Source organism: Anas platyrhynchos, chromosome 8 (genome assembly GCF_047663525.1).
Source record: "Anas platyrhynchos isolate ZD024472 breed Pekin duck chromosome 8, IASCAAS_PekinDuck_T2T, whole genome shotgun sequence".
NCBI lineage: Eukaryota > Metazoa > Chordata > Aves > Anseriformes > Anatidae > Anas > Anas platyrhynchos.
In genome coordinates this window covers 17801659-17828577 of record NC_092594.1, presented here as the reverse complement: position 1 = coordinate 17828577, position 26919 = coordinate 17801659, and the positions used below count along the sequence as shown (strand labels likewise).

Here is a 26919-nt window from a genome sequence, read left to right as displayed (position 1 = left end):
GTTATTACCTTGCACTCCTGCACTGCAGCGTGGTGATGGCTGCAATTTATCAGCCTATTCCCTGGTGGACTGGATTTGACCCGAGCGCTGGAGTTGTCTCGGTGCTTCCAACCCGCTCCTATCACGTGGTGCCCACGCCAGCTTTCCTGGAAGGCAGGCTGATCTGGCGGGAACTGCCTGACACGTCGCCATCAGTGCATAATAACCTGCATTAAAAAAAAAAAAAAGAGAAAAAAGGAAAAAAAAAGACACACAACTTTCTGCACACGATCCCACGGTAACCCTGGCAATATGGGCAGTACCGTCCAGAGAGCTTTCTCCTCTGGAAGGGGGGAGTTAATGGGTTTAGATTATTTGTGGTTATCTGGATTTCAGATTGACACCATAAATATTCAAACTCTGAACCTGGCTGGATGCAGCCGCCGCTGACTTTTGTATGACCTAGCTGGAAACTTTAAATCAGCTGTCGACTTGACTTTCAAGGGAATGAACTGCTCCAAATCCACTAGATAGCATCTCCTTGGTGTTTTATTACCTCCCAAGAACCTCACTTGGGTAGGGTCCCAACTCCAGCCTCCTCTCAGAAAGCAGAGCTTTGTTAGCCTCGCTTAAAGCCGCCGGTGGGAGCAGGGGTGCCCTACCTCGTGGCAGCACACAGGGTTATTAAAAAAATGCACATGATTAATATACCAGCGGAGTGAGTCCAGATGCAAGCCTAGCTGCGTGTTATTAATAGGCTAACATAGATCTCTATCAATGGCACTCTGTGTGCTCCATTTTGGGTTGTTTTTTTCCTTTTTTTTTTTTATTTTTAAGTGTTCCTTTGTCATTTGAGATGGTTGTGTAGGGCTTCTCTGTGGGTACTGAATGCGTTTTGGTCCGGACTTGTGGTGTGCTCTTGTTGTGGTGCTGAACCCAGGGCTGGTTTGCGAGGTGCTGAGCAAGTCCCAGCTGAAACACCGGGAGCACCCGTGGAAACGGCTGCCCAGCAGATCTGTGGTGCCAGATTCATCAGAGCAAGCTGCCTGCATTGAGGACCACCGTGAGCTCAATGGATGTCCCAGCACGTCACCAAAGGTGGGAGACCCAAACACTGTTTAAGTAATTGCGCGATGGCAGCAGGGGACATGGCAGGGACATGTCTGGCTGTGCCACGTGCGCATCCTCCTCTAAAAGCCAGAGGTGATGCTCTGAAAACATCACAAAGGTGATAAAAAAACCTACAAAGTCACGTCCAGATGTTTTTCTAGAGTAGACCTGGAGGCTCCATGTTGAGGACGCCTGCAGTGTGGCTAAAGCCACGGCTCCCAGCCTCGTGTGTCTCCACAGCAGGCCCTGCAGAGCTGGCAGCACCTTCCCTCAGTCTCCGTGGCTCACCTCTCTGAAGGCACTGCCGAATTCAGTCGCGTGGCCTTGGGGCTGCTCTGCTTTTGCAGCCCCCCCAGGCGCTCCAATATCGGTGATCCCGTGGTGTGAAGGGGTCTCAAGCCCACGCAAGGTGGCTGAAGGTGGCCCAAGGTAGGAGCTGGATTGGAAAAGGCAGGGGCTGGCAGGTCTGGGCTGACAGCTTTTAGACTAATTGGCTTGATGGCCGAGTCCGTTAATGCAATGCTTTATTAGGTCCAACAGCTTTCTGTTCCAAATTCCCCGGGGAGCTCTCCAAAATACCCGTTCAATGAATAGCTTTTCCCTGCAGCAACGTGAGGGAGGCGCTGGCAATAGAGAGATTTTGGCAACCCGGCCCGACAAAGACTTGGAAAGGCTCTCGGGCCAACCTCACAGATTATCTCGCGTCTCCTCCGCTCGGCTGGTACTGAAAGCGCATCACGGGCACGTGGCTGGCTCTTCTGGTGGTCATTTCATTCCCACCTCTCCTGTGGAGCTGTTTGTTCCCCCGGCTCCTGTTCCTGAGGCTCTGAGATCCCTCAGATTTGCGGTCTCCTGAAGAGCAAGGACAAGGAGCTGGAGGTCCTGGCACGGCCACAGATGTCCTCTCGTGTCCCCAGCCCACCTGGGGTTTGTCTCCCAGCCTGAAGCAGGCAGCTGGCTCTTGTAGCGACGCCTTCCTCCAAGCACACTCAGCTTTATGAAGATGTCTGGAGCTCCTTAAAAGCCTTCTCATGCCCCGTGCTTTTAATATCATGTGTGAGTTGCTATCTGCTGACTAAGATTAATTGAATATGTAAAACAATAGGTGCTAAGAATTAATACAAGGCTTTATAATACAAGATGACTTTTATTCTAGTTTGAATACTTCACAGAGAGGCTGTAAGTACATTAGTTTTATTGATCTATATTCATAGAATTATTTAAATGTACCCTCTGGTGCTGAGTGTCAGGGATTTTCCAATGCTTGCCACTATGCATTTTTCATTAGAGGCTAGCAAAGGCAGATCCAAACTTTGACTGCCCAGGCAAGATTAATTTCATCTCGTCAGCCCCAGCCAGACACACGCTCAGGGTGTTTGAGAGCTGACCCTGGCTGTGGTCTCCCACCTCGTACCCCAGATCCCTCAGGTGTGCTGGCAACCAAACGTGCCGGCTTCACCCAGGCTTTTCCCCTCCTTTTTGTTCTGAAGAACAAGAACGGGGCTGTTCCTATACAGAGCTGGAGCTCGTACATTAAAACCTTGCCTGCACTGTGCATGCTAAACCTGGCTTGATCTCTCAAGGTCGGATGTTTGGCAGGTGCCAACTGCCGGTAGCTGGTGCGACACTTTTCCCATCCATATGGGGTGGAGTTGTCCTTTACTTCAGCAGATGTTTGTCACTGTTGCCTACAAATGCTCGCTTCATTTTCTTGCTTTTCTCTGGTGGGTGGGGGATTTAAAAAAAAAAAAAAGTGCCAGCAGCTTTGATTTCTAGTGAAGAGCACTCTCAAGTTTTCCTTTTAACAGCGTTTGATTGCAATTGCTGGCCAAAGGAAACCCAACTGCTTTCAGGGAACTTGGGATTAAAAGAATCAAACTTCCTAGAGGCAAATGATAGGTGATGGTTTTCAGTGTCCACAAGGGAGACGAGTGGTCAGGCAGGAAAGCTGGGCTTCCCACAGCTTTGTCCTGAGGTTGGGTGAGGGATGGGAGCTCTCGTAAGCTGCCTTTCCTGCAACTTGTGAGAACTGCAGGGAGTCTCTGGCATCTCCTAAAAGGCTGAGCTCCTGCTGCAGCCTTTCCTCGAGGGAGGACGCTAAGGAAGTGCCTGTCCTCTAGCTGACAGCCCACTGAAACTAAACCTCCGAGTTCTCTCTCTCTGCTAAATTGAGATCAAATCAGTTGACAGGCTCCGAAGCGGTTGGAACACACAAGCCCACGGTGTAATTGCATAAGCCACTTTTTTTTTGTGAGCCAAGCTGAAAACCATCAGTATATTTTACAACTCTCATTATAACCATTTTGTGTCTACCTCCATGTTCACAGTGCCGTCCAAACGTGGACTTCAGGAACGCTGGAGGGCTGCGTGGCTGATGGGAGGACGGCTGTGGATGTGTGTGCTGCAGCAGGAACACCTTTGGGATTTGGGAGCCCAGCCCTACAGAGATGCTCCTGCACTCAGACTGGGGGAGAAGGAGGCTCTGGCAGTGGGTTCGTGAACTTTGCTATGTTTTATAGCCACTAGAGGGGGGTCAGAGACTGCTGGCTTGGGCTACCTTCGTGCCAGGCTGCCCGGGCTGGGGGTAGCACAGGGCAGCCAGGGTGGGGGGCTCAGCCTGAGCCCCTCGGTGTGCAGCTGGGGTTGCCTTTCCCGTAGCGTGTTCTCTGCATCTCTCACAGCCTCAGCAGGGATTCCTTATGAGGGTCCGAGCTGGGATATGCTGCCTGCCACCACTTTGCTCTCCTGGCCAGGGACCAAGCGGTGTCACCCACAGACAGCCCCCTTGCTCGTGCACAAACCTGAAGCCAGCTGTGCTGTGTCCCCTTTCCATCGATTCTTCTGGCTCCGGGGGAAACGCAGCCCTTCAAACCTTGCTCGTGCAGGTGCTAGCAAGGAGCAAGCCCCTTGGTGGCTGCAAAGTGACACTGGGGGCACAGTGCATGCAGCCCAGGGCCCAGGTGGCCTCACAAAGGGAAGCTCTGGGAGCTGCTGAGGAGCATCAGCCCTTGGGGTCGCAGGCCCTGAAGCAGTTTCAGCTGGCCAGGAGCAAAAGCCTGCTTATTGTCTGCACACCCAGGCAGTCAAGGTGCTCAATTCCCTTCGCTGGCAAAGCACAGAGCAATATTTTGTGCTGAGATGAGACTTTCAGAACACTTTTACAGCTCAGCATTTTCCCTTGGGGGCCCATCTACATGATATTTCCACAGGGGGTGGAAGCGCTGGGGGTTCCCTTTCTCGGTGCTGCTCTCCAAACTCTGAGTGACACGAGCCCTAACGCTTGCTAACTTCTCGCAGGCGCCTTGGCAAGACTCGGTTAACTTCTGAAGAGGAAGAAAAGGGCAAAGAGCCCACGTTAGCCCTTAGCAGAGCCTGGCACAGCACTGCGAGGACTTCATCTCCCTGCCATTGCATGTTGGATGTTCCTGGTGACACCGGAGCAGGATTCAAAAGCAGGTATGTGGTGGCATCACACCAACACTTCAAGGTCCTGTACTTCTTGCTGGGAGCAGCCAGCCCCTAGCGCACCGTGGGCTGTGATATCAGCTCTCTGTGTCACCGGTAAGTGATGGGCACTGGTGGCCTTAATGGACGGGAAGGATTTGCCCTCGACACAGCTCCGGGATTGTTTTAAGTGCGAGGCTGTGGATTATAAATTATACGGCATTTATAATCAGGAAAACATCTGCTGGGTGCTCTTTGCAGTGGACAGGGCCAGCCGAAGGCTCCAGGACACGATGCGTAGGGGTTGCACCAATCGCCACCTGTCTGCTCCTATAATCGAGTTGATTTTTTATGGTCTTGACATCAGCTTTCAAGACGCATGATCTATGTGTTTATTTAGCTGTCTTTCCTGGCGTCCCTTAGTTTTGAACTCCTGTAAATCCTCCCACAGTTGGATTTCTGCACTTTTCAGAGATTACGTTTCCTGACAGTACATTTCTCCTTCCCCCTCACTTCAGTGACAGTTTAGGCGAGGCTCCAGGGACCGAAGTGTTCAAACCAGGCTCTGTAAATCTGAGCTCTGCCACGGAGCAAGCCTAACTTTTTGGGGGCTCAGCAACTTGTGCGAAGTGGGAGAATCGGGCCCAGAAATGCTGATTTGAGACCGGTGGCCCCATCCAGCTTCAAAAATCTGCTTCAGGGGGCTCAGGACCTGGGTTGTTCTCCAGGACTTGGCAGCTGGAGCACAAGGGGGGTTTGGCTCATGACACTGCAGGATCTGCTCAGGTCCTGTCTTCTTGCCAGGAAGATGAATGGAGTCGGCGTGGCCAGAACAGCAACTTTTTGTTAGAAATCCCAAATTCTGGCTGCTGGGGAGCGAGGTTGTTGCAGCTCTGCTCGGTTTCCAGAGTCTGTGTGTTAACCCTTGCAAAGGGCTTCCCACGAATCCCAGCTCAAATGGTTCCCAGAAGGTCCTGGTCATAAACACCCTTGTTTTTCACAAAACCATGCCTCCTTTTGGCTGCTTCTGGGGATGTGCAGCTGGTGGTGAACTCCACCAGCTCCCAGACGTGTCCAGATGGACAAATACTTACATACCACTACGCATATACAGCAGCCTTTGCTTTTTGTGCTTCTGCTGGCCACTAAAGCTGTCTCGTTCAGCAGTGAGGTTTGCAACCACCCTTCCTTTCCCAGCTGATCCTAGCAGCCTTTCCGTGCTCCTTGGACACTTTTTCACAGGGTTGGGCTAAAATCTTCTGGTTTTCACCCGCTAAGGCTCTGGCTGGGTAACTGAATGCACACACAGGTGACAAAGCCCCCTGAATCCATGACAGCTATGGGTGTTAACTGTTTGCCACCACAGTGAATGCTGCTCTTCCTGCACCCTTGTGAATGCTTTATGGGGCTTTTGCTGTGTGTCTTGGGCTGCAAAAACACCCTTAGCCACCACGATGGAGGCAGAGAGGATGGTGCAGCCAATGTCTGACTGCTGGCTTCTCCTCCCCTTCCTTCCCCACATGGTCCTCCCTGCTGGGTCCTCTCAGCCAACCTTGCCCAGCTCAGCAGAGGGGATGAGAAGAATTGATGATTTAGCACAGAGTGATTTACCTCTGGGTAACGAGATGTAAAAAGATCTCTTTCACACTAGGCTGGAGGCTTGCCTTTATGGGCATCTCAAAGCCTTGGCCTTGAATGGAAACCTGTCTCCCGCTAGCAGGAGATTGGATACACCTCATCATCACTTGTGCATATTTTTGCCTGCCAGGCAATCACAGGAAAACAGATGAAGAAAGATTGATCCATAGGTCTTAATTTTATGGGCTTGAGTGGAATTCACCTCCCATCAATTTGCCAACAGCGGTTAGAAGAGCCAATATCCTTATCGTTCCCCTCATCGTGGCTGGGAATAATCTCCCAAATGAGCTATCCCTTTATAAAGGTGCCATCATGTAGAAGAACGGAGAGGATTTGAACCTCCGAGGGCTCTGTAGTTATTTATGCTGTGTGGTGCCCAGCTGAAGCTGTTTATCCGTGCATGGGCAACCTCCTTTAAAAATCTGCTCGTGTTTGACCCAAAGCAGGAACTGTGTCAGCCCAGGCAGCGATGGTCGAGGTCACTCAGCATGGAAACCAAACGTGAAAGCCAAGCGGTGGCTCTGGTTTTAGCTAGGCGGGGGGCTGTTCTTGTCATCTTCCTGCGTTGAATGCATGAGATCCTTTTAAAAGTGACTTAAATGGAGCTCATCCCACATCAAATCCCCTGTTTTCAGCCCCCATTTGCAGAGAGGTTCAGCAACCTGCATGCTCGGTGAGCCCCAGTTCCACATTCAGCCTGTGTGTTCCCATCCTGCAACCTGTAGGGACACGAGAGAGCTGGTGACACGGCTTCCTAGTGCTGTCACAACCAGATTTTGCCCTCAAGGAGCTGATAACCATATTAGAAATACTCTCTCCCTATGTTTTTTTTTTTTTTCTTTTTCCCCAAAGTCTCGCAGAGAAGTAAGGCACGGAGAAACGGGGCCGTTTGCCCAAGGTCTCTTAGCAGCTGCGAGTCCGGAGGAGGAGAGCCCCGATTTCCTGGCTTCGTGTCACACGTGTGAAGGGCTCCTTGCTCTGATGACAGTGAAGGCTTTACAGTAAGGGGGGAAAAAAAAAGGCATCTTTCAACAGGCGCCTTGCTCTGTTCCCAAGTGCGTCCCACGGGGTGTGAGTGAAGTCAAGAGGCTGCTGTGGAAGGGTCACACCGCTTCTCTGATCACAGCTGCCTAATGACAGCCCCGGGGAGCCAGGGCCCTCAGGCTGGCAGCAAGGAGGTGTGCACGGAGAAGAGACAAAGTTTGAAATGCAGTGGCCAGAGTTGGATACAGCGGGGGAAAAAGCTGTGCTTGAGCCCGTGGCAGCGGCGAAGAAATGGAGGTGTTTTCCCCATCCGTCTCCAGCAGTTTGCAGCCATGCTTTTGAGCACCAAAATCTGCTCTGCTCGGACTTGTTGCTCTGAATCAGCTGTGATGCTTTTTTTTTTATTTTTTTATTTGTTCAAATTAAGCAAAGAATCGCCGTGGGCATGGGTTGGTACTTAAACAAATGCTAGCGCCAGCGCGCGGCTGCTCCCCGCCAGGGCGCAGAGGGAAACCAAGGCCGAGCGCCAGGCTGGGGCCAGCAGCACCGGGAGGAGCCCCCGCTTCTCCCCACCCCGCCGTGCATCCAGCTTTGTGCTGGCCTCAGCAGAAACCTTCCCTTAACGTAATTAGAGGATGAGCAGCGACGGCGGCGAGAGGAGGCGGCTGCTGAGGAGCGCGGAGGAGGAGGGCATGCCGGGAAGCTGCGCCGCTGGCTCCTGCTCCATCGCTGCATGGGAGCAAGACCCCAGCCAGGAGGTGCACGGGGCTCGCTGCTCTCCAGCTCCACCAAGAAGGGCTGAAAGCAAATCAGGTGTTAATGCAGGCGGCCACGGGCTTGGCTCAACACTCCTGGGCTGTGGGATGGAGGAGGAAGCCCGTGCTCCTTCCCCAGCTGGTCCGAGCCCGCTTGTTAGACCTGGTCAATAGTTTGCTGTCAGAAACAATTCTCATGTCAAATAAGATTTTTTTTTTTTCCAGAATTTTTCTCGGAACATGTTAATTTTGAGCCAATTTGTTTTGTTTTGTTTTTTTTTTTGGTGCTTTCTATTTTTTTTTGTCTTGCTTAAAAAATAGCAGCACTGAAAACAATGCGTGGTTGTCAGCTGCTCGAGTCTGAGCACCTGAGGGCTCAAGCCAGCAAGGTCTCCGAGTGTATTTTTGATTTTGTGTCAAAAAACATAGCAGGATGGCAGCAGTTTTTAAGGACTGATTATCACCGGGGAAAAAATGTGTGTGTTTAAAGGACGTCAGGAAACTTTTCAGAGACTTGGTGTTTGTAAGTCTCCTTACTGTGAGCCTGGGAGCGGTTCAGGGGGAGCAGAGTGCTGAGGGACAGGGCTGGCTGCAGCCAAGCACTGGTGACATCCAGAGGTCCCACTTGGTGTGCCACACTCCTGTGTGGGTTTATGCTTGCTCAAAGGACCGGTGTCATCCTCTGGGTCAGCTCATGCGATGTGCACATTCAGCATTAAACACGATAGCTCCAGGACGGGATGGAAAATGGGCTGTGTGGAGCAACGCCATCTATTTTGGAAAGCTTTGGGTAGGGTCTGCGCTCTCTCCGAACCTCATGGGACAGGTCAGGTATGGCTGGTACAGGTGATGGGGCCACAGCTGCTGTCCCACCCCAGGAGAAGCAAAGGGATGGACGATCTCTCCATCCTGCCCTGCCATGCTAGGGAGGCTGGGTCACAGCTGGGAGGGACCAGAGCAGCACCCAGAGGCTGAAAGGTGCCTCGTGAGGCTGTGAGGATGCCCAGAGGTTGGGGGCAGCTGGCTGGGGAGTCCCCGCAGCCCCGGGTCCACGTGCACGTTGGCCTGGGAGGGCGTTTGGGTGTTGCCAGAGTTAATGCAGGAGCGTGCGTGCCTCTCCCGCGTGTGTTTATGCATGCAAAGACGTGCCTGCTGGGGAAGGAGTGGAAGGCTTGTGATTTATCATTGCTCCGTAATGGGTGCCTTGCTTCTAGTGAAAGAGGTCAGCCTCCCTGCGAGATACCAAACCCCCTCCTTATTAACGTCCTGTTAGAGCTAATGGCTTGGGGTAGGGCAAGCAGGTCTTACAAGGAAGGCATTAAAGAGCAGTGCTACTTGGAAGGGAAGCCAAAGAATTTACAGCAATATTTACACAGAGGCTCTCCCCGGAGATAAGGAGGTACACGGTCGGCTCAGCAGATAAGCAGAGCTGTGGGACGAGGCGGAGCAGGCACGGTTGTTTGTGCATCCTGAAGTTCAGCAGGAGCGAAAGGCAGAGCTGCGAGGTGCAGGAGCAGAGGACGTGGTCGGGAGCAGGGGATGTGGTTGTGGAGCAGGGGATGCGGTGGGGACCACGCGCACCAGCTGGGTCGTGGTGCCTGGGAGGTGCAGACACCACTGCCTGGGAGTGAGGAATGGGGCTGGCAGAACTCCCCAACCCGCTCCCTAATCCTGGGTTTGAAGACGTGGATGGATGCAGCAGTGAGTGGCACTGCTTGTCCCGGTGAAGATGCGGAGGTCTTGTCTGGGTGCGTGTCCCACGGCAGCTGCTCTCCGTCCCGTCTCCCGCGTGCTTTGTGAGTTGCAGCCCAGCTGATAATTGTTTCTCCAGCGGGGCGTGCTGGTGCCTCCCAACTCTGGCATCAAGAGCCCTGCCTTGGCTCCAGCTGGCTGCGTCCTGGGGCACACAGGGACCTGCCTCACGGGCTGAAGGCCAAAGGCAGCCCTCCCTGGGCTTCTGGAGGGTTGATGTGAAATGTAAGTCCTTAGCAAGCACGTGTGCCCAGAGTACAGGGCGTGCAAGATGGCTCAGGCTGGGCAGCAAACGAGAAACTTCATCTTAGGGCTCTCTCCTCTCCAGTTGTGACCAGGTGCCACCTCCCTAACGCTTTACTCCAGGCTCAGCTCCTCACACACCTTCTTCTGGCTCTGTAGGACCTGCGGTGCATCTGCACTCGACTGTCCCTCACATATATGGCCGAAGATTCCCCCAGACTGTTCTTTACCTCCACCTGCTTCCTGCCAGGCAGGCCAACATCTTGCACCTACCTGCCTCACCCACCAAAGCATCCCGATCCCAAACCTGCTGAAGACAAGAGGACTTTCACTTGTTCTTTTCCCTCGTTGACAGCACTGAGCTTTGGATCCAGCCACATCTACGACAGCCAAACCCAAGAACCCCCTGCGCAGCAACCCACACCGAGCCAGCCCAGCCCGCACCGTGCCCCTTCCTCCAGCACCCAGACACCTCCCGGTGACTCCCTGTCCCTCCCGGCTGCTTTTTCTGTGCTCCAACAACCCACGGCCGCCACCTCGTGAGCAGCCGGCCCCACCTCACCCTGCTCAGACCGCATCTCCCCTTCGCCGACCTCCCCGGCCCCTAATAGCGCTCGGCCCCCGATCCCGGAGCACGCCATCCATCATTTGACTAGCACATTATTTATTTACCATGGGGGAGAGAAGGGAGTTGGGTTGTCTGGAGAACGTATTAAATTTTCATTTGTTCTCATTGATTCCTGAAAGGAAATTGCTGAGTTATGCCATCAGGGCGGGCTGGTTACGATACGGCGAGTATTTACTAGGCTGGCTGGGAAATGGGGACAGAGTTCGGGTTATTCTCAATCTTCAAAGTACAATTACAGTGACTATTTAGCTAACCAACCTTGCGAAGTGTCGCTGAGCGTATTTTCTCTGCTTCCCTTAGTCTCTGCTACAGCTCCGTGCCCAGAGACGTGCTAGACTCTTGCTGATTCCTCCTGCCATATGGGCCGTGCCTGGTACCGCTTCCTCCTGGCTGCTGGGTGAGTGGCTGGCGCGCGGGGCTTTCTGCACCCACTCTGAGGCTCCGCGTGTGTGGGAGCAGCTCCTGGCGAGGGCTTGTCCCCCGTCTGCAGGAGCTGCTCGGCCTCTTTCAGCTCATCCCGTTCAGTTTGGGGACAGCTGCCTTCTGTATGGCTTCCCCAGGTGCGCCTGGTTTCTCTCGGTTTTCCATGCCTTGGAGCCCACCGAGGACTGAGTTGGGGTCTCAGCCGAGGACTGACTTCCATTACTTGGTTTTGGACCAGTTCCTTAAGCAAGTTAGAAGCGTTGTTTAATCCCAATCAGACACAAGGGTTGACCCAGCCTGCTTTTGGAGCATGTCAGGGGTGAAAACAGCGCGACCTTCTCATGTGAACAGGACGGTGAAGCAGTTGTCCCCGAGGAAAGGTGTCGTGGCTGAGATTTTTTGATCCCAGACAGAAGGACAGACACTTTTTCTGGGTTGAAATGGAAACCTGTCCCTCATCATGTCATCCCCGGCCCCTCAGACCCTGCTCTCTGCCTCCTGGTACAGGGTCTCCTGAATTCAGGGAAAGAGCAGTGCGGAAGGGGGGTGGATTTACTCGGGTTTGATTTTTTTTTTTTTGCAGTCTGGAGGATAATCAGGGGTCCTCGAGTTTCTGTGGGAGTTGAAAGAAAGGACAGCGCAAACTGGCACCGTTCCCAGTCCAAAATGTTTTCACTAATTGCATGCAACCTTCCTTACAAGAGAGAGAGGCTGCAAATACCACAGGCAGTTTAATTACCACTGCTGCTCCGCATTGATCTTATTTATGCTGCTGCCGCCGCTGCGTGTGTGCGCAGGGCAGGAATGGGGCGCGCGGGGAATTTGGGGGCGGCTGCGAGAGGGGAGGGGAAAACCAAGTGGTTATTTTGGCTGTGGGGTCTTTCCAGAAGGACGTCAAGGTCTGTGTTTGGTGCTCAGGGCGGCTGTACCCCAAATACCCAGCGGTGCAGATGGGAGAAGGGTGGCATGAGGATGAGGAGGGTGAGACCACCGGCGTGGCTCGCGTGGCCCTGCCAGCAGCTGGCGAAGCTCCGAGCCCTGTCGGCGGATCTTTTCCCCTTTGCTAACCTTCCCCTCGTCCAACGCCAGGCGTTTTCCTCCCCGGCCCGGAGGGGGGGAGAAAGCGGCACAGGAGGAATCGGAGGCGAGCAGGCTGATGGCTGCCGTCCCAGTGCAGCCTCAGCAAATGGGGCTCGTGATGGATGAATGTGCAGGGCAAGAAGTAATAAAATGGGCCCCAGTCATGTAATCTTCCATTAAAATGAAATGCATACCAGAAATGAGGCATTTCTGCAGCTTGTACCATCTCCCACGGAAGATCATGAATAAAAGAGGCAAGTGTACTGTTGACAGATGCCGGCATGCATAAAGGACAGTTCCTATAAAGGCAAAGCCCCGGCTAACAGATGGACTAAAGATGTGAGATGCAGGAAGATTTACCAGTCTAAATAATTCAAGGGAATGTCGTATGGGGAGGCAGTGCTGGAGAGGGGAGCCGGCAGAAGGTACAGATGGAAAGGCAGGCCAGGCCTTCCCCACAAAGCCATTAAGAACGGCGCTTGTCTGAGTGACGGTATGGCGCGCGAGGCACCAGCCGAGATGGGTGGGTTTGCCTCCAGCGCTCCTTCTGCAAGGTCAGGAGGAGAGGGAGCTCTCGAAGGGCTGCAACTTTTGGAGGGCACGCTTTGCCCCCTCCTCCCCCCAGCTGCTTTCTTTTACCCTTCCTCCTCGCGTCCTCTTCCTCGCCGCTGGGGGAAGCGGGAGGATGGAGGCGGTGATGGGGAAGGTGTTGGGCTCCCGTTGCTCTTCTCTGCTCTTCTCTTCTTCTTTTTCTGGGGATTTTGGAGGTGCCCGGGGGCAGTCCTGGTGCTGGCTGCCCTGCACCCATGCTGTAGGAACTCCTTACCCCTGGCTGTCTGCGGGAGGTGAGTGGGAAAAGTGCACAAGGGGAGGTTTGGAGGCAAGGAGAAGGGATGCTGGATTTCAGTTTGGGACTGGAACAGCCCCAAATTGCTGCCCAGGAGCTCCAGATCCAACCCCTTAAGACCAGACCCCGAGAAAAACCTGGGTAATAGCTAGGATGGGTGGGTCGACTGCATTTGTGCTGTGCCTAAGCATGGTTCCACATGGACCGGGTGGCCTCGCAGTGCCCCGTGCTTACAGAGGGAGGTTGCTCAGGGGTGGCTCAGCTGCACATCAAGCATTGCAGCTAGGAAGGGGAGCGTTGGCCTCATCTGCAGAGCTTGGGTCCCCTGACACAACCCGGTGATGCCAGGGGATGGAAAAATGGTGTCAGGCTCTTCAGATGTCAAGCTGAAGGCCAAGAAGCATTTTGGAAGGGTCTCGGCAGCGTGGACATAGGGAAACATCGCAGGGCACACTGCTCATCCCCTCTGGGGTTGCCCCGGCCCCTTCTCCCTTTGCCCCTAGGGGATTCTGGGGCTGGCTTGGTGAACACGAGGGATTTTGGGAGAAGGGGGAGGATAAAAGGGCAAGATGCAGAGGGTTAGATAGAAGTCAGCGGCAGCTGCTTGGCAGAGATTGTGCGCGCTCTCCGCTCGGAGAGGACGCCTTCCCCGGGCTCGTCAGCCGTCTGCAGCACGGCGATTAATCATTGGTGTCAGAATCCCTAATCCTATTCAAGGGAAAACAAACAGCGCGGCATCCAGCCCTGTGCTGAGCCCAAGCAATTAGCATGTTTACATGGACTGGGAAAGCTCAACAAAGAGTGGCCAACGGGGGCCACGGGAAACGAACCCTTGTCAGCCCTCCGTGCTCGGCGAGCCCCCGGATCCCCAGGCTTTGACCCAGGCCCAAGCTTGGAAACGTGGTTTCAAGGGGTTGAGTGCAGCTCCTTGCTACCAAAAATGCGTTTTCTTCATCAGGGCAGCTGCTGAAATGGGGGCGGTGTCCGTGTTGTAGGGTCAGCTGGGGAAATAGGGTCTGGGGGCAATAGGGTTTGCTCATGGGTCGGTGTTGAGCTACGAAAAAGTAGCAGCCAAGGCTTTTGCAGTTGCAGCAAACTAAAGCCTGTCGCCAGCCCCATATCCCAGGTCCTGCCCTGGGTGAAATTGGTTCTGGCAGGACTGGTGTCCCTGGGGTGCAGGGGCTGGGGGCTTGGGGCCGTCGAGCAGGCTCCGAGGAGGTCTGAGAGAAGTGAAGGGAGGTTTATTTATTTAACTGGGCTCTGTTATTTGCAGTTTCCCAGTGGAGCAGACAACAAACAGCAAGCAAGAGGAGCAAAACAGGACAAGGAGTTTCTGTAGGACCTACCAGAAGCTGGCTGGCAGTTTAGGTATGTAAGCAACAGCTAAAAAGGAGTTTGCATTTAAGCTTCAAGTGCAGCTTCTGGGCTTGGGAGGCTGGGAGGGAGATGCTCCTCGCGAGTACTCAATTCCTCTCGAAGCGAAGGGGCTTTCCTAGGTGCTGCTTCCCTTCCAGCAACGCATCTGATTTTGGGGGGTGGGAAAAAAAAAAGAGGATTGATTCAAATAAAAATGTATTTGTATGAGAAAAATTATTTCCTTCCATGAGAAAACACATAGTTTGAGGCAAATTTATGGCTTTGGCCTGGTCATTAATATCTGGTTGTCAAAAAGTATTGGTTTGAACAAAAATATGTTGTAATAAAAATGCATTGTTTTGAAGAAATTTATTGTCCCCATGAAAACCTATTCAATTCAGAAAGATATGTTGATTTCAATGAAAATCTATTTGTTTTAAGAGACAGAGAGAAGTTGCATTCAGCTGAGAGCCAGGGGCATCTCTCCTTACAAATCTCCCTGCAATCCTGTTGTAATTAGACAGAAGAAACGCAGAAAATCTGCAAACGGACAGCAAAGGGAGCTTAGAGATGCTGCCTGAGGGGAGATGGGCAGCGTGGCAGTGGTGGGATGAGCTGCTGGGGGGTGCTGGAGTTGGGGGGAACACCCTGACGTGTGTGGGTGCAGGTTTTTAAGGTGCCTGAGGCCGTGGTCGTCTCCTGTCCTTACGAATCAGGTGGCTTCTGACTCCAGCAGCTCTCTCCTCGCTCTGCAAAGCTTGTGCTCCCTCTCCGAGTGCACGTGCAGAGAGGGTTTGTATGAGCCCACTTCGTACTGCTGTGTAGAGGTGGAGATCTTGCAGGTGACCAGGGAGTGTCTGGCTGGGAGCGTGCAAGAGCCTCGTCTCCCTCTTCATCTCCCACACCAAACCGTGTGGGCAGTCGGATTCTCGTGGATGTGACCCATCATTAGGGTTTTCTCTCTGTTTTCAGGCTGGCAGTGCTCTCTCTGAAGGCCTCTCCTTGCGTTTATTGTGAAGGAAAGTGAATGCACGAGCATCCTGGTGCGAGGAGAAGCAGAGCAGCAGCGCGTGGGCACGGCTGTGACCTTGGGCAGGCAGCGCTTCTGCGAGTGCAGGTACAGGGCCACACATTGCTAGCACCTTGCAATCCTTTTGCAACCTTACTTGGGCTTGCAAACCACGAGTGCTGTGCCAACAAGCAGCCTGCACCCTGGCTGCTGGGGAGGGGACAGAGACCTGGTGACACCCCAGCACTGCCCCATGCAGCAGGGCCAGGTTTGGGGACCCCTTTGGGGTGAGGGGGATCGCATGGCCGTGCACTTCCCAGCCCCGCTGTGGCGTTAGCCCCAGGTGGGGCCGAGGAGAGGGAGCCAGCCTGAGCTTTGCTGCTGTGCCTAAGCCTCTCTCCTCACCAGCAGGGACCAGGCGAAATTCTCTCTGAGCTCCAAAGCCCTAATACCACCTTAGCCGGGATTATGAGAGGAGCCACCGCGGCATCACCTGAAATCCACCTCCTGGCGCCTCCCGTTTAAAACAATCAGCACATGTTTGCAGTGGGCTTTTTCTTTCATTATGCTCCAACGCTGCTATTTAATCAGCTCCTTCCTTCCTCTGTTTGTACAAGGCAGCGCAAACCCATATTAAAGGGGGGAAGGGAAGGCACGAGATAAAATAAAATCGCCTACCCAAGAAATGTCACTGCTGCAGTGTTATCCCCTCCCTGCCAACACGCGCTCGGGTTCTGGTGTCAATGGAAAGGTTGCCTCTGATTAATATTAATAAAGAATTAGAGCTGTGTTTGTCATGATCACCTCGTTTGGTATTGCTCTGTGTGGCAGGTGAAAGCAGAGGAAGGAAGGGAAGAGGTCTGCGTGGCATTCATTAATCATTTCATCAGGAAGGAGTTCAAAGCAGAGCCCTGCCTTAACGAGGGCTGCAGGCAGGGACGAGGCCGTGCTTATCCAGCCGTTCCTCCTCATGTCTGCAACCTGCCTGGTCAGCTGCTAAGGTGCTCTTTGGGATGTAGGGTGTTTCGGTGCCCGAATGTGGGCTTCCTTGGCCTTGGATAGTCCAAGGTGATGTGTGAAAGACGGATATAGGTCTGCCACTGGTATCTGTAGATCAGTTAAAAAATGACAGATGACTCTGGATCCTTGAAGAACTTCTTTGGTTCCCCTTTGGCTCAAGAAACTTAAGAAACAGTGTTTAAGGAGCTGCGTTTTTAGCTCTTTCTCTGGCAGTAACCTTTCTCCTTCCTTCTGAGACAAAGGACTCCTCAGGGCTGGGACTTCTGCTTGGTCTACAGGTGGCCAGGAGCTGGGAGATCCTTGTGAGACACAGGGCTCAGCGGGGGCTCCTGGAGTAAGCCCCAGGAAGGTGTTTTTTATCCCCAGAACAAGTGTGGTGGGGTCACAATGGAACTGAAAAGAGGCATTCAGTCTAAGAGGGCTCCTTGACTTCCAAAAGATGGTTCTGCCCACCATAAAGTAGAACCCCAGATACCTTTTCTCCCTTGAGTAGGACTGATGGATGGACGTGTGCTTAAACAGATATTAAATGGTGGCCTGAATCCCAACTGCAGCACCTTTGCAGACCTTCTGTAGCAGACCAGAGGTGTCTCCAACACGTGGTGTGGTGGGGAACACGAGGATGAGTGTGGTAGGACTTCAGGTTGTCCACTTATGCGGATTGGTGTATTAAGAGCAAGTGACTCTGGCTGGGGACACCCCCTTGCTTTGGGATCACAGCACTCAAGCACGTGTGGGCTGATGAAAAGGGTCTAACACGGGCAATCTATCTCTACTTTTAGTGGGATTTTGTTTCTTTAACGTGGAGAGCTTCCTGTTCGTCTTGGCTTGGTTATCTGGATGTGGCAGTACTGGTCTGTTGTCTTCTGTCCTGTATTCTCTGGACACAAGGCAAGAAAGAGATGCACACGTACAGATGGCAAAGACTTTGTAGTGAGAATTTCCAGCTCAACCTTCTTCTTGCTCCCTTTTCCTTCTTTTTGTTTGTGGATGCTATTTATTATTCAAATGTGGGACGAGTCGAGCCAAGTGGTGCATTGCTCTCATTAATTATTCTCTGGGATTAAGGAATCAGTTAAAACCATATCTCCCTTAATCCTGTTTTATTAATTTTATGTTCTTGGCAAAAAAGAAGGAAAACAACAACCCCCCACCCTCTTTACAAAGGGATCATGCAGCTTTCTGCTGGGAGCCCGAGAAGAGGAAGTCTCTGGTGTTCCATGGATGCTCTTCTTATTAATTTGATAAAATAAATTAGCACAGGATTAGCGCCTTCCTGCGTGGGCCTGCAGCATAGCTCAGCTGTGGTTACCACCTTCAGGGGAGGCATTAGGCATCGCTTTGGTTGTGCAGAGGTCAGAGGGAGAATGGCAGAAAGGAAGGGGAGTTTTTGGGGTTTCATCTGCACTCAGTGGCAGAGGTGCTCCAGCTGGTGCCTCGGGACCTTTGTGAACCTTCTGGCTGGAGACTGGGCTGCGAGGGAACGTGTGGCTGCAGTGCAGGTTTAGACCAGCAGTGCTGGGCTCGGTTTCTCAAGGCTTGCCCTGAGCAGCATGGTGTGGAAACATCTTGTCCTACACCCAAAAGAAATTTCTTAGGTGGCTTTTGGGAAATCCACGCTATCGTTACAATTAAACCGGCATTGCTAAGGCAATGCTCCGAGCTCTGACGTGGATGGTGGGAGACTGGTGAAATAGGTTGTAGTAAAAAAATATAAAAATGTGATGCTTGTGTGGCTGATATGTTCTTGTCCTGCTCTAGCCTGGGAGCTGAAGATGTCTGTCCTCATGTCCTCACCTCTGCTGAGCTGGCTGCTGGGGACGTTTTGCTGCTTACTCTCTGATTAAGGAAGGCTTTCAAAGCAGAATTGTGCCTGGAATACTGCTAAGTGTTTGCTCCATGGAGAAAGGGTCTTATTTGCTGCTGCTGATGGTGGCTTAGAAAGGAGTCAGCTGGGCAGGGTCACAACGGAGGGAAGTTTGCCCTTCGGTGTAGGAGCAGAGCTCCAGCCCAGCTGCAGAATTACTGAGAAGGGCTGCACGGATTAACAGGTGTTGGCAGATAAATGTGCTTATGGCCTGTCAGCCTTGGGGTCGCTTCCGAAAGCTCTTCTGTCTTCTGAGGGTGTCTGACTCACAAAATCTCTTCTGGCCTTACCTGAGCTCACCTGAGCACCTCTGCTGCAGGACTGAGGGACACCCTAAAAGTCACTGCTGTTGTTTTGGAGGCTTTTTGTTACGGAAATTCCCCCAATTTCACTTAATCTGAAGGAGATAACTCTAAAAAAGATAGAGATTTTTGCAAAAGAACTTCATTCGGTACTTAATCATAGAACAAAGCTGTGATCAGAGGCTGTCAGACCCTGCAACAATACAAATAACAGCAAGATCATCTTCGGGACTGTATTTGTCAAAGATCCCAAATCGAGGCATTTCTACTCCCTCTGTCTTTTCTTTTCCAGCTAGGGATTTCTTTTTCTCCTGCAAAGCATCTGCTGTGTCTTCTTGTTTGTGAAAACTCACTGGGTAGCAGGGAAGTTTATTTTTATAAAATTACCTGGGTCTGTTGGAGGAAAAGTCTGAAGCGAATGGCCTCATTTGTTTTATTCTGTCTAGGAACAACTTCCTAACAGCTGTGTTAGAAAGAGCCTCTTTCTTCTGCTGCTGTTAGAGGAGCAGGCAGGGAGGGAGAGGACGCCCCATTCCCAGGCACTGGGAACCCCCTGTGAACAGAGCCCAATGCATTACATGTACTAGGGTACAAATAAGGTTTGGGCAGGATTTCATGGCTTGGTAAAAAGTTATGGAAAATCAAGGGGAAGCAGCAAGGTGCCAGGCTGGCACCAGTCAGATCCTGACTTATCTCAGCCTGAAGAGCCTTGGAGCTGAAAAGGAGGTGGAGTGGGATGCATGGAGCTGGCTGGAGGTGAATGGTGCTCTGGGCCTAAGGAAATGTGGAAGAATCCTCCCAGTGATGCCAAGGAAAATGGCAAATGATGCTGAGTAAGGCTTTATCCCACTCCTATAATCCAGTGTTGGCTGTGAGGAGTTTTCTCAGTGGTGGTTGGGCAGAAAATCTCATCTGCACTGAAGCCTGGCCTGGTTGGGTTGGAGGGACCTTCCCTACATCAGGGTCATGCTGTGGCATGGCCAGAACAACCTTCCCCTCCTTGGGGACACAAACCAAAGAAGGGTGCGGGTGTGAACACCACTGGAGTTGGCTTCAGCAGTCATTCACTTTGAACAAAAGCTGAGGAAAAGCCAAACAGACATTAATAAAGCCTCCAAACAGCCTTCTGCTGGTGCCCCAGTGGTGCCTTGATCTCATTCCCAATCTTTTGGGTGAAAGAGCTCTTTTAAGTTAATTTGCATTGCGAAGCATGGCTAATGCTCTGGTGGAGGAAGCCTCGCGCGGCCGTGCGCAAGGCAAGCCAAAAAAACAAAGGCGTGTATTTCAGATTTGAGGTAGGAATTATATACACTTAGAGTCATGAACTCTGGGTAATAATTGAAAGGTCAGATTGATGAGAGCAGCCTCCGAGATACGATTTCTATGACAGCTTGATGGATGCCCCACTATCAAGGTGTGCTTTTAATCATAATCTCATTACTCCACTTCTTATGGTTCGACTCACCTAAACTCATGGGAGGAATCAGGGGCCACCTCTAAAATGTGAATCGGCTTTTATTTGGAGGAAGAACAGTTGAGGGGCCGGGAGAACAAAAAGGAAAGGAAGGAGCCAAAAAAGAAAAAAAGGAAAGACCTTCGTGGCTGGGGATGAGTCAAGAGTGGGCATGAGAGTAACACCTCAGTGCTGCAGAGCAGCTCTCTGCTGGCTGGAAATGGGACCAGTAGAGATGGTCTGAATCGAAGAAGGAGACTTGAACCTCTCCCAGCATGAGAATGGATCATCCCCGTGAGTCTTGCTGTGTTGGTGCCCCTCAGAGTCTGGACACGGAGCCTCCCAGGAGTGTTGCAGCTCTCTCAGGTACTTGAGGAGCGTCTTTCTGGGGAGAGAACCAGTGCTGGCAGTTGACATGCTCTGATTTAGCCATCCCAAATCCGTGCTGAAGCCTCCTGCTGATGGCTAGGTGCAAAATGCTTATGCACGGACGGGGAGCACCAGCTTCTAGCCTTGGAGCAGGCCAAAGCCTTTCTCTTGAGACCGTGGTGCGCGGGAGCTGAGAAGATGGAGGCCCTGCAGACCCACCTCATCCACTGGGCCCAACCGTGGCGTGGCTGTGTGGAGACACCGTGGGCCTCATCGATGGCGATGGGCATGGCTTCTACCCCAAATCATTGACAACACCGTGTCTGGAGGGACGGGTGGCCTGGCAGTGGCTCCCAAAAACCGTCCTCGTGGGCTCCTCCATGAGCGCAGTGCCTAGGCCGGAGGATGCCGGGGTGGCACGGCGCGGCCGGTCCTGCAATTCATCCTCGCCTCCCTTGAACCTCCCGGAAGAGTTAGTATGGAAATTTCAACCTATTTTTAAGGGTTATTTTCACTCAAGTGAAATCTATCAAGGAAGGAGGGTTATTTTTACAGCGCGCAGCAACTGCCGGTTGCCATGGCAGCGGGCCGGGCGAAATGCAATAAAGCATCCCTCTGTTATCGTAAACACAAAGGGAACCACTGGCACCGAAAAGAAAGGCAATTGTCACCAGGGGAGGAAGGCAACACCGTGGTGTGCTCGCCAAGACCCAACCCAGTGACATCCCAGGAGATTTTGTGGGGTCCCCTGTGTCCACGCTGGGTCTGGGGGACCAAGAGGAGAAAGCCCCTCTGAGCTCCCCTCAGCGAGTGTTGAGGGCACTGGCACGTCAGCCTGAGCTGAACTTTTTCCCTCTTCATTTGCAAAAACTTGGAAGAAGTTCTGAAAATGTGTCACCTAAAGAAAGGGGCAGGGCGGGGGGAACCTCTGTATTTATTTTGGCCTGACTTCCAGGACAAGGAGCAGCCACAGTTGGCTGTGGAGGCCCTTCTTCCAAGCACAGAGTGATGTTGCATGTGATTAGAGGGTTTCTCTTCTCCAGCTCTTCCAAATGTGTCTGTTTGTAAATGTAGGTGCCCTGTTTGATGGAAGCAGCTGCACACGTGTGTGACCGAACTGCCCCTGCTGCTGCCAGGCCAAGGAGAACCTCAGTGAGCATGGACAAGAGCAGCTCCCAGAGTGGGATCTCCCCCTTCACCTGTGCCTGTCCCTGTGCGTGAGCACTTGGGTCTTCCAGCAGCATCGGGGGACACCACTAGAAACTGCACCAGCCCCGTGAGGTATGCTTTTTTGTTCATGAAGTCTATCCTGATGTGCCTCTAGTGCTTCTCTTGTGGTTCTGTGGAGACCTTGCAGCTGCCCCTTGCCGTGCCTCCCTCCTGAGATGCAGGTTGTCCTAACAGGGCACGTCTTGGGCGCTCAAGGGCTGGCTCTTCTGAAGTACCATGTGGGCATTTTCAGCTTCAGCTCCAGCTGAGGCAACCACCAGCAATGTGGAGGGAGAGGAAACAAGCATGGGACTTGGCTTCCTCACCATAAACTGGGTACTAAAAACCAGACCATCCAAAATGCCACTTGGCTCCCTCCAGAGTAGTCACTCAGCTCCAGGGGCTGTCACGTAGCTCTGTCGCTGGATGAAGCCAGTGGCCCAGCCTAAGCTCAGTCCCACTCCGTTAAAAATAAATGCTCAGGGGCATACATGGGAGCTACGTGCCCCATCACCACTGAATTCCAGGGGTGGGTGTAGGAAATGGTTGAACTCTCACACCAACTGAAAGTCCCTCTCCTGTCTTATGGCAGAGACATCTCTTGGCACTGGTTGATGCAAGACCCTGCTGTAGAGTTTGCAGGGCAATGGTTTTTGGAGACTTGTGGCCTGATTCTTCAGCATCTCATAAACAGGGAAAAGAAAAAGGCAAGAACTGCCGTGCGGCAGCGTGTGTATAAATAGATCCTGGGGAGGGTGAGGCCAGCAGGAGGGAAGGGATCGAGATGATTTCTATTGCCAAAGGAGCAGCCGTGAAGCTGCTTGCCTTTGTGGCTGAGCCCTGGGGTGGTAGGTCGGTGCTCATCGTGCCCACTGCTCACTGCTCACTGGGCTAACAAAACCTTCTGCTTGCCATGGGAAGGAGGTTGCTCCATGTTTTAAAAAGGTTAATGGCTTTTTTTGTTGGATAGTAAGGAAAAAATTATGGTAGTGCTCAGGTGGAGATGTATCTCATCTAAAAGGGTTTCTAATGATCGGGTTTTATGTTGAATTATTACAGGGTCAATAACCAGCACGTGTGGTGATCTGGGGGTCCTCTAAAAATGGTCTGGACTAGGGACACTGCCACTGGCTTTGCTAGGACCACCCTTAGGGGTGCGGGACCCAGTGCCCTAAAGAGTCCAGGGGCACCCGTGTCCCATCCCGTGGGGTCTCCTCCCTGCCTTGCCACCACCCGTCCGCAGAGGTGGTTGCCATCACCTTGCCGTGATGGCTCCGCTCTCAGGTCCCCACCTTTGTGCCCTTTGGTGCCCCCCAGCGTGGTGACAGCCACTTCTTCCTACCTTGTGGTGACCCCCACCTGAAATACCACCTTGACCATGCGTGATCAAGCCGCAGGTCTCTAGGAGACACTGAGCAAAACTCTTGCTGCAGGGGGGGGCATTTTCACCAGGGTCTTCTCCAAAGCGAAGTCAAGGAGCACCTCCCCGGGGGGCTGGGGTCTGAGCCCTCATGCTGACAGCGTGCCACAATGTTCTGGCAGAGTGCTGGGTGATCTCTTTGAGATTAAACTTAATTCACAGCTCCTTAACCTAAGGTTCCCGTTCATAAGTGTTTCATTATTGAGGGGTGAGTACCTGGCAGCTTCATTCTTTAATAGCATATATAGCATGTTACACTTTACAATGCATTAGCAATAAATGCTTAATGGAAGAGGCTATATCAAGCTGTTAGATAGAAAGCCTATTATAAAACGTGGGCTCCTGCTCAAACAATGCGTGCGTCTGTTTAACACCTGATGTTAACTCAGAAAGTGTGTTAGAAAGCACCGCTCCTTGGCACAGAGAAAATAAGGAGCACTTTATGTATTAAAGTGTCACCAAAATTTCCTCGCTTGTTTAAAACAATCTGGAGAAAACGTTGTCTTAAAAGGTAGCTGCCTGAGATGGGAGGGCTGGAGCAATCCGTCAGGAGCGGGGGCTGGGGGTGGCAGGTGATGGTGATGCGCAGCAAGGCTGGGTCGTGCCCGTTCAGCGCAGCGTGGGGGGGAGCCCGTTTTAAGGCCAGACTTACCGAAATGTTGGTTGGGTCTCCAGACCCCTGGGCACCTTCTGTGGGGCTGTCCCAGCAGGCTTGGTCCAGCTGAACCCCGCAGCCCTCTGAAGATGCGGAGTCCGCCCCAGCCTGCTGCTGCAAACCTCACACACCGAAACCTCCCAGGCTCTGCAAGGAGATTCCCCCATTTTCAACTAACTGAGACCTCAGGTTTGTGGGTTGATCTGTAATTTTTATTTATTTTTATAATATTTAACACAAACCCAAGCAGTCATTGGTGGTGGGGTCTGGCTGCACCTGACCCAGGCTGAGCTACGTGCCCAACAGCCCAATCCACCACAAAAATTGGTGCTTCCTATTTGCAGCGCCCACCTTTGAGGCCACCAGGCTGGACCTCAGCAGCACAGACAAGAGAGCGCGTGGTTTGTGCATCTCACACTCACAGCCTCCAAGTCCAGGTGGTGCCTGCTCCATCCTGCAAACCCCACGATGATTTTGGCATCAACGGAACCAGCCTGGGCTTCTTTGACTTCCAACCCCGGCGTGCTGTTATGCACCATGACTCTTCAGTCCTGGCCACGCTGTCTCCTTCCAGTGCTTCAGCAGTTAAATGGAAAATGGTGTTTGAGAAGATTAGAATTAAGTTATTAAAGCATCTGGACACTTTTAAGAGGATTGCTGAGCGTCGTAGTACTCAAGATTGACTTGAGAATTTGGGGTTGGATTTGCAGCTGGAAGAAATTCCTCATGTACTGTATACCTGCCCCCTGTGTATATGTTAGCATACTTGGCACAGATGTCTCTTTGTTTCCGTACAGGAAACTAATTGCCTTTCTTGTTTCAGGCTGAAGTTTTCCTGTGTCATTCTGTAAATAATGAGAGGCATTTCTCAAAGTTTGCCAGGCGCCTTTGTCTCCCCTGACGGCGCTTCAGCTGCTTGCCCTGCATGGGCAGAGCATCCCCCTTGCTGGAAAGCTGCTGCCACCTCGGTGAGGTCTGCGCAGGTGCTGAGGTTTGTCAGGGAGGCATCCTGCACGGCAGCGGGGAGAAGGAGCTTCCATATCAGTGACAATCTTTGCCTTGGAGCTCTGTCTCCAAGACAGAGAGGCCGAGTTTTTGGTGCGCACTCTCTCCTTGGCCACCAGACGCATCTCCTGGGGTTTAAAGAACAGCAGAAGGTCAGGGCTCATGACAATCAGAAACAACACTGTGCCACGATGGGAATCTGTCTCTCTCCTCCTGGTACCAAATGATGGTTTGCTACAGACCTGTGGGAAAACAGAAATCCTCAGAGCCTTCCCAGGCAGGGAGCTGGAACAGACACGGAATAAAACAAGGACGAGAGAGCCTGGATCTAGCCTACAGCTGTGCCCGCTGCTTCCATTTGATGTGAAAGAGGAATTCAGGGCAGTAATGAGACACCAGCTGCGGTCTGGTCACTGCTGCTGGCCTCGGTGCTCTCTCCTGTCCCCTTTGTCCCCATGCTCTGGCTGCCAAGGCTGGTGTGCAGGCAGGGCTACTCACGTGTCCCATCCCAGCCACAGGCAGCTCGGTGCTATTCCTGCTCCCTGCTCTTGTTAGCACCGCAGCTCTCCTTCCCACAGTGTCATTTGGGCTGCAGAGTAATTGCGGGGTTTGCAATCAGCACCGAAGAGGGCTCGTGGTGAGGGCAAGGCTTGGCTTTAGCCGGGTGAGGACCGCCTGGGAGGAAGCTCTCTGGGTGGCCAGGAGATGTGCTCAGATTGGAAATCGAGGCTGAGCCTTTGCCGCCTGCCCTGGTGATCCGGGCTGTGTCGGTGCTCCCAGGATGGCTCCCTGGCTGCACTGGGGGATGCTGAGCTGTGCCTCAGTTTCCCCTCTCAGCAAGCAGAAGGAGGAGCCCATGGGGCAGCTTGGAGGCAGAGTGGGGCTCTCCTGACAGCATCTGGGGTGCTGTGCTGCGGTGGCTGTTACTGAGACCAAAGCTGGCAGGGAGGGCTGAGCATCCTGAGCCAGCTCGAGCCAGCAGCTCTGCATGGAAGATTTGGCCTGGACCTTTATTACCTGTCCCCCTTGTCACTTTTGGGTAAAAAAAACCTCACTGACACGGGCAGGGGACGCGCCGTGGTGCTGCTAATTGCGGAGGGCTCGTGCTTTCGGCACCGCTGGCCTCCCTGAGCACTCAGCTGGTGCAGGCATCGCGTCTGATCTGTCACTGCTTGCTCTGACACAGGCCTGGCCCACGCCTGGGCAGTGATGAGCATTAATTGGGTCCCCCCTCCGCCTCGCACCGGCCGGGCAGCATCACCATGGCAAAGGCAGCGAGCGGCCGGGAGCTTTCGGATGGACCCGGACCCGTCAGGCATGGACCCAGAGGGCTGCAGGTGGCAGGATGAGCACAGGGGTGCTGTCAGAAGCATCGGGCTGCAGGTATCATCTCCAAAGGGGCTGGCACAGGCTAGAGATGCTTAAATACACTCTAAAGCTGGATGCTGCAGCCACCACACCTGGCTGAGGCGGCTGCAAATGTTGTAGCTGGTGCTGGGGTAGCAGGACCGGGCACGATGCTGCTGCTCTGTGCGTAGCACGGCATGCTGATCTGCTTGCAGCATCCCTTTCTCAGCTTCCCAGCTCCCTGCTGGCAGCACGTGATGCCTTTCTTGTGCTGGTGAGGGCTGCTGCTTGCTCCAGGTCAGCTGGCTGCGTGGCACCAAGAGCAGCATGGCCCTGTGATGGCGTGGCTGTAATTGCTGGGGGGCATTTTGCCTGTAGCTCCCCAGTTCTGCTGCGTTTCCATCACTAACACCTTCATCTGGGGCGTTTTACCCAACCTATTTAGCTCAGGGACTTTGACAGCTATTTTTGACTTTGAACGTGGTCATCTAGAAAGAGCATCAAGTGCACTGCTTGCTTTATCTGCCTGCGCGTTCTCCGTGGGATGGCACTGGGTTAATCTCTTTTAAAAGTGCAAATCTTGGCGCTTTCGGGGTCCCAGGAGCCCACCAAAACCCTGCTGATGCATCTGTTTGGTTGAAAAATGTGCTTCCACGTGCTGAACCAGTGGAAATGGTGCTGGGCAGCCTGTCCTTAGGTGCAGCTGCCCGGGGCTCGGCTCACCTCTTGTGCAAGCTCCCAAGGGAGCCGGACACCAAAAAGGGTGGCTGAGGCCCCTGCCTTCATCACAGCTGCGATGGGGTGATAGCCAGGACAGGAAGAGTTTAGTAAAGAAACCCACTTTCTGCACAGCTCGAGCTCCAGCTGGGTCTCCCTGTTTGCTAGAAAGCACGGCCAGCTCCAAAACAAACCCGAGATATCACAAATAGTTGCATCAGATGGGAAATCTAACAGCCCCGTGACCTTTCTGGGGTTAGGAGGGACTCGTCTTGCTCTTGACTGCCATAGCCGTGGTGCCAAGAGC

General features: G+C 52.9%; 1 protein-coding gene across 3 annotated transcripts in view; it reads left to right on the top strand.

Moving 5' to 3' along the window:
* LOC140003151 (uncharacterized) overlaps positions 1 to 25993 on the top strand; it is a 66660-nt gene extending 40667 nt beyond the window's left edge. For all 3 annotated transcript variants that reach the window (XM_072042137.1, XM_072042136.1, XM_072042135.1), the window contains 7 exons: positions 3417 to 3581; positions 4387 to 4545; positions 10834 to 10930; positions 14157 to 14251; positions 15212 to 15356; positions 21334 to 21540; positions 23888 to 25993. In XM_072042137.1, the coding sequence (XP_071898238.1) occupies positions 3417 to 3581; positions 4387 to 4545; positions 10834 to 10879 (370 nt within the window). In that variant the 3' untranslated portion in view covers positions 10880 to 10930; positions 14157 to 14251; positions 15212 to 15356; positions 21334 to 21540; positions 23888 to 25993. The remainder of the gene's footprint in view (positions 1 to 3416; positions 3582 to 4386; positions 4546 to 10833; positions 10931 to 14156; positions 14252 to 15211; positions 15357 to 21333; positions 21541 to 23887) is intronic.
* The last annotated feature ends 926 nt before the right edge of the window (positions 25994 to 26919 follow it).